Raw genomic sequence first — 11,061 nt, 5'->3', positions numbered from 1 at the left:
TTCGTATCAATAATTAATAATAAATAATAATAATTGCACCGAGATAATATTTATAGAAATTAGAAATAGCCTAAACATCACAAATTAAGTTACTACTTGTAATTGACTAACCTGAATAGATGAATAGGTATATAGTTGAAATATACTATTATATGCTAATACCTAACTGTGCAGTTTTTTCAAGCTTTAGTGATATCAATATATTGACATATTGGAGATTTCCAAAAACAAAAGATAGGCGTCGATCTGCTGTACAGTAGGTTACAAGTGGGTCAATGTTATGGATGGTATTAATTTGAATTCATTATTCAATGATCTGATATCATTGTATACAAAAAATGATTCTGAGCGAAGACGGTTAGTCAGCCTATGATAATATATAACTAAGTGTATTTCATGATATTATTGTGAATAAAGTAATTAATTTACCTATTTACATTTAACATGGAACCGTATTTTAAATTTTCAATCCTCAGCTATACAAGTTGAACATTTTATACATTTTTAAATTTTAAATTTGATACATTTTGTCAAAACTCTAACTTTAAATGCTTATACAAAAATGTGTGCACATGTATTTTTAATATTTTTCAACTGCTTTTGTAACAATATATCAGGAGCCTTGTAATACAGTTTCACACTTTTTGACCCAACAAATACAATTTTATTGACATTTATAGAAAAAAAAAACTAAAAAAATTGGAAACTGAAAATGCCCGTAAACATCTCAAAACAAGTCAAAATATTTTTAAAAATTTATCGTTTACATAATATGCTAATACAGAATATAAAAAAAAATAAAAATAAAAATAAAATAAACACCATTGTAAAACCAGTAGCTTCTTCGCTCCGCTCAGAATCTAAAACCTGTTCAATATATCTAAAAAACATAATCTATTATCCCCTATATAACATGTGGTCAAAACTTATAACTTCTTCTTGAAATTGCCTAAGAAAACAAAATGTCAAAAAATATTCGAGTTCGTTGGGACTCAGATACATAATTTACTGCCTAATGATGTCAATTCTCGCCCTTGTCACATTATATATATATATTATATAGGTAAACTATTTTAATATCATATGTATAGGTTATGTTAGGTAACTACGCCAAATATAACCGTAATTATTGAACTGTATCGCTGTTTTACTGTAGACATTTATGACTATCATGAAATATCAAATTAATTATCTGTTAAAACATTACAATTTTAATGAAAATTAATTTTGAATAAACATTTAAAATCTGTGTTGAGTAGGTATTTATTAGTATACATCGGCTTAAGTATACGTTACAGTTGACAATAATTGAGATCAACCACGATAAATTGTCAACAATTACCTATTACTCGATCAAGTATATTATAATTTAAACTGGTATTGAATAAATATTAAAGAATATATTATATTCATAATACTTAAAACTATTATTCAAACGTATAGATAATATTGATGAGTACTCACAAAAATAATAGGTTTTTAGATATGCAAATAAAAACAAATTAATACATTATAGACGATCAACACTATTATACTACCTATTGAATACTGTAATGATTATACACTGAGTGTAATTAATATGACTTTTTACTATGGTCAGAGATGGTGATGCTTTTTCATTGTTTCAAATAACAATTTACTTTTTTTTTTTACTGTTTTATTGTAACTACATTTTGTTCAATATTTCCTTATTCGTAACATTTTTTCAGACCAAAAAGAATAAACACAAAACGAAACGTCAAATGTTTAATAGTTTATATTATAAAATATTTTACATACATGTAACTTATTTGCAATCTGTTTCAGTATATATTGTATTTAGGAGTGGGGACAGATAAGAAAAATGGCATTATAGTGACGATGATAAATTACATTAATACCGTATTGCCGTCGCCATGTTCCTACTACCCACACCTACACCAACACATATCGGCTACCACATAATAATTAGACGTTATTGTTTCTATAATCAACGATACTAGCGCTTAGTACTAAACTGTACTGTTGTATTTTAATACCCCACTCTAGAACAAAACTGACGCAAATTCTGTTATAAGGTTATAACCTAGCTGAATTAATATTTTAATAGCCGTATACATTTACGCCGTATACATTCACAATATTTGAAATATTTAATTGTTTTATTTATTTATTTTAAAATGGTTTGTACATCTTTGTCACAAAATATCAAAACCACTATCTCATCATTAAAAACTTTTAATTGTGTAAATTGTTTTAGGCTGCTGAAAAATATTTAATGCAACTTGAAGCAAACCGTTTGTTAAATGAAGTAGAACAAACTCCTCCCCCAAAAATGTCCAATTTTTATTGGAAAAATTATGCTGGACACAAATATAAGGCTTTCATTCCCACTCCAAATCGCAGGATGTATTATAATCTAGAAGAATATGAAGGAGACATGAATATCAACGAATTCGATAATAACAGGTTAGTAATGCATAAGTGAATATAACATTAATTATTGTACCTACATTGTACATTTTTTTCATTTAAAATTCAAAGTTAAAAAATAATAACGTGTGTCGTGTTTGTCACAACATGTAAAATGGTATTAAATTTGAATTCAATGATATAATATCATCGTATACGAAAAACGATTCTGAGTGGAAACTGTTTGTCAGTGTGGATATTTTATATTATATTTATATTGGTATTACTTATTATTAATAAGGTAGTAGTGGTCGGTAAGTTGAATTTATATTATAAAATAACAACAAAATAACTTTAAATCGTTATTCTTGGTTATTGAATATGTAATTTCTTCCAAATTCAAACACAAAATAACTATAAAAAAAACTGCGTTTTTGAGATTTTTTGTTTACAGAATAACCTATTTACGTGGAACCTTGTTTTAAAATTTCAATCCTTAGCTATAAAAGTTCAACTTTTTATGAATTTTTAACCACAAAATACTAACTCTAAAAAAAATGACTGTAGGTACATGCAATTTGACTGAATGTTTATATTAGCATTTTCTATACACCATCAAATTTTGAAAATATTTTGACTCATTTTGAGCTGTTTACGGACATTGTCAGTTTTCAATTTTTTTAGTTTTTTTTTTCTATAAATATCAATAAAATTTTATCTGTTGAGTAAAAAAGCTTGAAAATTTAATAGAAGGCTCCTAGGTTATTGTTTCAAAGGCAGATGAAAACAATAAAAATCCTTAGTCACAGGTTTTTAGTTATAAGCATTTAAAGTTCAAATTTTGACAAAATACGGAATAATCACGAAAATTAGCAAATTTTTTTGAGTTGAGAATTCATAAAAATTTTTCTTTTTAAATCTTAGATTTTAAAATGTAATATAAGATTACTCATAAGTTTGTCTACCTTTATCAAAAAAAAAATGTCTAGAAGAAACTTAAATTAAATTTTTATGAGGGTCTGAAATTTATATTTTTACAACATTTGATAATCACTTGATTTCTCATGTAACAATTTTCTTATTTTATTGTAATTTAAAAACGAATGACTGTAGATACATGAAATTTTGACTGAATGTTTATATTAGCATTTTCTATACACCATAAAATTTTGAAAACATTTTGACTCATTTTGAGCTGTTTACGGACACTGTCAGTTTTCAATTTTTTTAGTTTTTTTTTCTATAAATATCAATAAAATTTTATCTGTTGAGTAAAAAAGCTTGAAAATTTAATAGAAGGCTCCTAGGTTATTGTTTCAAAGGCAGATGAAAACAATAAAAATCCTTAGTCACAGGTTTTTAGTTATAAGCATTTAAAGTTCAAATTTTGACAAAATACGGAATAATCACGAAAATTAGCAAATTATTTTGAGTTGAGAATTCATAAAAATTTTTCTTTTTAAATCTTAGATTTTAAAATGTAATATAAGATTACTCATCAGTTTGTCTACCTTTATCAAAAAAAAAATGTCTAGAAGAAACTTAAATTAAATTTTTATGAGGGTCTGAAATTTATATTTTTACAACATTTGATAATCACTTGATTTCTCATGTAACAATTTTCTTATTTTATTGTAATTGAAAAACGAATGACTGTAGATACATGAAATTTTGACTGAATTTTTATATTAGCATTTTCTATACACCATGAAATTTTGAAAACATTTTGATTCATTTTGAGCTGTTTACGGACACTGTCAGTTTTCAATTTTTTTAGTTTTTTTTTCTATAAATATCAATAAAATTTTATCTGTTGAGTAAAAAAGCTTGAAAATTTAATAGAAGGCTCCTAGGTTATTGTTTCAGAGGCAGATGAAAAAAATAAAAATCCTTAGTCACAGTTTTTAGTTATAAGCATTTAAAGTTCAAATTTTGACAACATTTATCAAATTTATAATTTATTAATTATTTTGTAGTTAAAAATGTATAAAATGTAAAACTTTTATGGCTAAGGATTGAAAATTTAAAACAAGGCTCCACGTAAATAGGTAGTATATAAATAACTTTATTCACAATAATATCATGAAATATACTTGGTAATATCACAGGCTGTCTGACCGTTTTCGCTCAGAATCGTTTTTCTTATACAATGATATTATATCATTGAATTCAAATTTAACACCATCCATTACAGTGACCCACTTGTAACCTACTATACAGCAGAGCGACATCCACTTATTCACATTTTTAAATTTGAATTTCGAAAAATATAGTCAAAAATTGAACTTCTAAAACTTATAAATAAAAACTGTACCAATGTGTTTTTAATATTTTTTACCTTCTATTGTAACAATATAACAGGAGCCTCGTACCAACTTTTCACGCTTTTTGACCCAACAAATAAAATGTTATTGACATTTATATAAAAAAATTGAAAAAAAATAAAAATATTATTGTTTACATAAAATGCTAATATAAAAATTCAGTGAAAATTACATGTATCTACGATCTTGTTTTAGAGTTACACCAAAAACCAAAATCGATTTTTATCGGTTTAGCGTTTTTGAAAACTGTTGAGAAACCTCCCAAATGCACCAATGAAAGTTTTTTAATTTTTGCTATATGGACTTCCAAATGACGGAACAAGTTCTGTTGATGACGGTTTAAGTATAATGTTTAATGAATTTTATACGGTTATATTATACAGAACCTTTTAGGTATATTCTATCGTTACAACAGCCATGAATTCATCATTGTCATTGTTTTTTCAAAATTTAAGTTTCGATTTGGGGAAACTAATAGTGTTACAAAAATATAAACTTTAAATTTAAACGAATCATTAAAAATAAAATCCTTATAACAATACGTTTTACTATAATATTATCATTAATATTATAATATTCATTTAATTTATATAATTCAGCTAGTTGTGTTTTAACTCTCGTGTATTTAATATCACAACAAAAACATTCCATCAAACACCGTGTAAAAAAAACTGCTTTAAAAGTTGTGATATAGTTTTATAGCTAAGTCTTTTAATCATATAGATATTGTTTATATTAAAATAGTCTGCTAAATAATTAATTTAACTTAGCTTAACGACTTTAAAACACTTGATAAGTAATACAATACCTATTTTAATGATAGTAAACTATATATTACTACCTATGTACTCATTATGGCATGAAAAGTACTATTACATTTTTAACTCAAGTCACCAAGCTAAGTTAATTTATTGAGCAAACTATCTTAAAATAAATGATATCTGTATTTCAAAGACTATTAGCTATACAATTATATCACATATTTTAGAGCTGTTTTTTTTTATACTTAGCGTTTATTTACACGGAGTTTGACGGAGTGTTGTTGTTGGGATATCACTCATTTTTTATTGATACCTCATTATTTGTAAGTCAATTTTACGTGACTAGAAATAAGTAATGATGTGCATATCAATAAATCATACAATCATAAAATAAGTACATATTTAGTACTATATTATTATAATCATAACTAATTGATTACAGTTACTTTGATTTCTAAATTTGAACACTTAATTAGGTGGCTAAGGTTAATAATTTTTGATTATTATAATGACAATATCGGAGATAACTTTGTGTAATTCGTGTAATTAACTCAGATTAAAGAGCAAAGTGCCATGTCTATGGATGTTGACTATTTATGTAAATATTGTTTTTAAATATGAATATTTAAAGTTGAAACTCCGATGAATTAAAAACAAATATTTTTGAAAATGTATAAAAAAAATATTTTCAAATTAAATGTACAAATGCATACCATTTACTTCTTGGCAGTAATATAAACGGTCTTCAAATTCCTGATGAATATTTTGAAAATTAGCACTTGTTAAGTTACGGCAGTACATTCGTCAGTTATTTTTTGTTTAAGCTCTTCGTGGTGTCATTAGTTGTTTTATAGTCCAAATATTTATTTATTGGAGCCATTGAGTGTCCTAGTCTCTCATAGTCTCCAAGAGTGACATGGCGATTAGATCCGGACCAATAACGACAGTTTTAAATGTTCACTTCTCCACAAAGGGAAAATGATGATTCGTCACTAAATAAAATGTGCTTTATTAAATCCACATAATCCCTTTTATTTTATGATTGTATTATATATTAAATTAACTATTAAAAGTACGAAATAAAATGTTGAGTTTGTAAATGTCCAAAACTAAAAAGTAAAAAGGATGAAGAGAGATGAATACCTAAAATTCATACTTTGCATAGGGAACCTATGGCTCAAATTTCAAGTTAATACCACTGCGGAAGTGCACCAATAAACATTGCATTTAACATATTTAAGATATATTAATGACAACAACCATTACCTTAACCACCTAATAAAGAATCCAAATTTATGCTATTGGAGAAAAAGTAGCTGTGAAGAAAAAATGGTAAAGGAATTAATTATTTACGATTATAATAATAAATTACAATAATAATGCTGATTTTGATGATTTTAATGAATAATGTTTGCCAACAATTTTTGTTAATGTTTTTTTTTTTTTTTGGAGCGTGTCATTAGATTACCAATTTTAATGTATAAAAAGATAGTTGTAAGAAAAAATAATTTAGTTCTTGTAAATAAAACCTATACCAATTATTTAAATTAAAAGTATTAATGCATATTTTACTAAACTTTAGAGGGCCATACTTAATAAACTAGCAAACCAAAATGAATGATTTTACTATAAAAATTTCAAACAAAGATGAATACAAAAAAAGATTTATCTGAATCTATTAAAAATATAGTGATTACCATTGGAAAAAATAAAGTTTATTTTGCTATTGGTACACCAGCGTGCTTAAAATGTTGAAATTGTTATAAAAAAATTGCCTGTTAAAAATAAAGAAACACGTCTTTTTTCGAAATTCCATATCATCGATCCATAATCATTAAAAAAAACCCGCGTGCAATGACATAATATACACCCTATATATAGGTAATGTAACAGTACTATAGTAGTAACTTTTTTTTTAGATGGACATCTGCGAAAAAGTGTGTACTGTTAGCTGTTTCAAATACCCACCCTGCAGATAAATCTTTTATTAATCATATGGACTTTTTGATTGCTAATTTGTATGAATGGTATGAACGAAACAATGAACTCTTGTCAAACATTGGAGGTGATGTGGAAGATTTAAATGCAAATCTGTATAAACACTATGTCATTAATAAATACTTAGTGGATGATATACAAAATATTCCAATGGAATTAAGGTGCATAATCTAATTATTTATTATTATATATTTATATATATAGTTATTTTGTACTTTTGGTTTCTTCTAGTTGTTTAGTGGAATATTGTATTGATTTTCATTAAGCACTATAGCTATAGACATTTAAAATTAAAAATTTTTCTATAAATGTCAATAAAGATTTTGTCGTTTGGTAAATATACTTAAAATTGTAATTAATACAATATTTTTCTTAAGTTATTATAATAGCAGTTAAAAAATATTAAATTTACATATCCACGAACAATGCCGTTATCAAATGCAATTTTCGGCATTAATTAATTAATTCAACCTTCTGTGTTAATAAAATGTCTATAGCAAAAATCAATTAGTGACCCACTCGACACCTACTGTAGTACTGTACTAAATTCTAATTTGTGAAATGTTTATTTATTCAAATAGAGGAAAACATGCAGACTTCAGAAGTACAATAACAATACATCCTGCTCTTGATGAAGCAAGAATAATTTATGCAATGAACATGGGATTTAAATTAGCAGCAAAACGTTTTGCCAATGATCAAAATCGTGGAGTTTATGCCTATGGTCGTCATGATCATGGATTTTCTTACTATTAGACTTGATTTATTTCCGTGATTTTCGGAGTTGCTTTATTGTGTACTAATAATTATAATTTATTAAGTTTAATTTTATGTTTAAATGCCTAAATGCCTATAATTAATTTATATTGTATTAAAATAGTTTCTAAACTAAAAGCAATCGATCTATCTATGTAGAAAATATGAATGAACAATGGAGCCTTTAGATTTGGAAACTACTAAGCCAATATTGACACCAAATTTTTCACATGTATTCTTTGAGACTTAGATTACAAAGATACAATTATAATTTTCAATATTTTTGATTATTTAACCTCTATAAGCAAATCTTGTGATGAGGACATGAGGTAAATGAGTTACAACATGTAGCTATAGTATAGTAATTTCTTAAAAATAATAGTTATTTAAATTAAATAAATTAAATAGCTTAAGTTATTTAAATTAAATTGATATGAAAGTTATAAGGGCTTTTTGAACTCGTGTCATTTTTCACGGGAATTAAGGTTTTCAATTTTTAGAACGCAGTTATTTATAATCGATACTAATTCATAAGGATCCGAAAAAGAAATTGAACATATTATAATATATAAAATAACTTTGGTGCCCACAATATTACTAAATGTACAAAACTAATGTTATTAGAAATTAAATATTTAATAGATATAGTAGTCATTTTATTCAAGCTTCACTCCGTAGTTTTCCTAAAACTTTTGGTCTTAAAGAGCTGAAAAAGGTTTCTTCCAACAGTGGTGGATCCAGGGCTTAATTTTTTTTGTGTGGGGGGGGGGGCAAAAGTACAAAAAGTACAAAAATTAGCTAAACGCAGTGTAAAACAAAGGGAAACGCAATAAGGGAAAGCTTAGTACTAAACTGTGGTTTGTATTTTAATACAATAATACCCCACTCTAGAACAAAACTTACCCAAATACTGGACGTTATAAATTATAGAAGAATCAGAATTAATAATTTAAAAGCTGTATCATATCGAATGTATACGGTACGTTCATTCGCACCATATACATTCACGATATTCGAAATATTTAATTGTTTTAATATTCATTTCGAGATGGTATAATTAAACTGCACAATCTTAAATTACCCATTGTATAGTTTGTATCCTTTACACCTTCGCGTTTTGGTGAGTGTCAATTCCTTGTTGTCCGTTGACGCGTTATTGCTCCCCCCATCACATCGTTGGGCTGTGTGTTGAATTGCCTATATATTGGAAGTAGGCGCTGTCAAACGGTCGTTGTCTGAACTCTGAAGGGTTAATCGTGCTTGCAATTTTGGTTGCCTACCATTGACGCCTGCAATATTTTCAGTAGATAGGTGCGTTTAGTACAAGTTCAATCCATCGAATGATCCTTCAAAATCATCGGTCACTCTCATTCAGCCAAATAATTGGATTTTACGTAAAACGCCGGTTGCAAATTTAATAATACAATTTGATTTGGGATATGATCATCTTTACACACTTATTATATATTTATATTTTATTTATGTTATGTTAATTATATTGTATTTATCTATATACTATTATACAAAGAGGAGTTGTTAGTTGACGTTGTTAAGGGTAATCTCTGGAATTACTGAACCGATTTTGAAAATTCTTTCACCAATAGAAAGCCACATTCTTTGTGAGTGTCATAGGCTAATTTAAAAAGGGAATTGATCACCCCCGGTAGGTGCTCAAACGGGAATTTTGAGATTTACGATAGAAATTTTTGTTTATTAATGATTACTAAGGGTTATAGGAGTTGAGAATAATATTTATTTATTATTATTTTTTTTTAATTTGAATATTAAGGGAGCGTCTCAATCTCATTCGTTTTAATCAGTCAAAGTTACAATCAGACGAGTGCATCCATTTACGTGACGCCATTGCTACTGAAGAAGACGCGGCCAACATTGGTCATTTGACCATTCTCTCAGCTGCTCATGTTAGAAACCCACGCATGATACCTACCAATATAATATATTTTGAAAAAATAAGAAAATCAAATATAAAAATATTATACATATAAGTCGTTACAACTAGCTGACCAGGCAAACGTTGTTTTGCCATATAAATTATTTCTAATGAATATTTTGGTAGTCAAATAAAAAAAAGGTGGGTAAGTAGATGTCGCTCTGCTGTACAGTAGGTTACAAGTGGGTCACTGTAATGGATGGTGTTAAATTTGAATTCAATGATATAATATCATTGTATAAGAAAAACGATTCTGAGCGAAAACGGTCAGTCAGCCTGTGATATTACCAAGTATATTTGATGATATTATTGTGAATAAAGTTTTTTATATACTACCTATTTACGTGGAGCCTTGTTTTAAATTTTCAATCCTTAGCTATAAAAATTGAACATTTTATAAATGTTTAACTACAAAATAATTATTAAATTATAAATTTAATTTTATAAAATTTGAACTTTAAATGTTTATAAAAAAAAACTGTGCTTATGTATTTTTAATATTTTTCAACTGCTATTAGAACGATATATCAGGAGCCTTATATTAAATGTTCATGCTTTTTTACCAAACAAATACAATTTTATTGATATTTATAGAAAAAAAAAAACTAAAAAATTTGATAACTAACAATGTCTGTAAATAGCTCAAAAAGAGTCAAATTATTTTCAAAATTTTATCGTGTATAGAAAATGGTAATATAAACATTTGGTGAAATTTTCAAGTATCTACAGTCTTACGTTTTTTAATTAAGGTAGACAAACTTATGGCTAATCTTGTATTATATTTTCAAATCTTAGATTTGAAAAGAAAAATTTTTATGAATTCTCAACTCAAAATAATTTTCGTGATTTTTCCGTATTTTGTCAAGATTTGAACTTCAAA

General features: G+C 26.4%; 1 protein-coding gene across 1 annotated transcript; it reads left to right on the top strand.

The window, feature by feature from the left end:
* Positions 1–1,908: 1,908 nt before the first annotated feature.
* On the top strand, positions 1,909–8,873 carry LOC132946338 (uncharacterized). Its single transcript, XM_061016312.1, has 4 exons — positions 1,909–2,162; positions 2,240–2,448; positions 7,396–7,635; positions 8,056–8,873. Exons 1-4 carry the CDS (start codon positions 2,160–2,162, stop codon positions 8,228–8,230), a joined length of 627 nt encoding a protein of 208 aa, XP_060872295.1. The 5' UTR covers positions 1,909–2,159; the 3' UTR covers positions 8,231–8,873.
* Positions 8,874–11,061: the final 2,188 nt, after the last annotated feature.

Source organism: Metopolophium dirhodum, chromosome 6 (genome assembly GCF_019925205.1).
Source record: "Metopolophium dirhodum isolate CAU chromosome 6, ASM1992520v1, whole genome shotgun sequence".
Taxonomy (NCBI): Eukaryota; Metazoa; Arthropoda; class Insecta; order Hemiptera; family Aphididae; genus Metopolophium; species Metopolophium dirhodum.
This window is presented reverse-complemented; position numbering and strand designations above follow the sequence as displayed.

Excerpts from the sequence above, each read along its gene's own strand:
- LOC132946338 (XM_061016312.1), top strand. Across the intron at positions 2,449-7,395 it reads AACGAATTCGATAATAACAG|ATGGACATCTGCGAAAAAGT; the intron begins GTTAGTAATGCA and ends CTTTTTTTTTAG. Across the intron at positions 7,636-8,055 it reads AATATTCCAATGGAATTAAG|AGGAAAACATGCAGACTTCA; the intron begins GTGCATAATCTA and ends TTATTCAAATAG.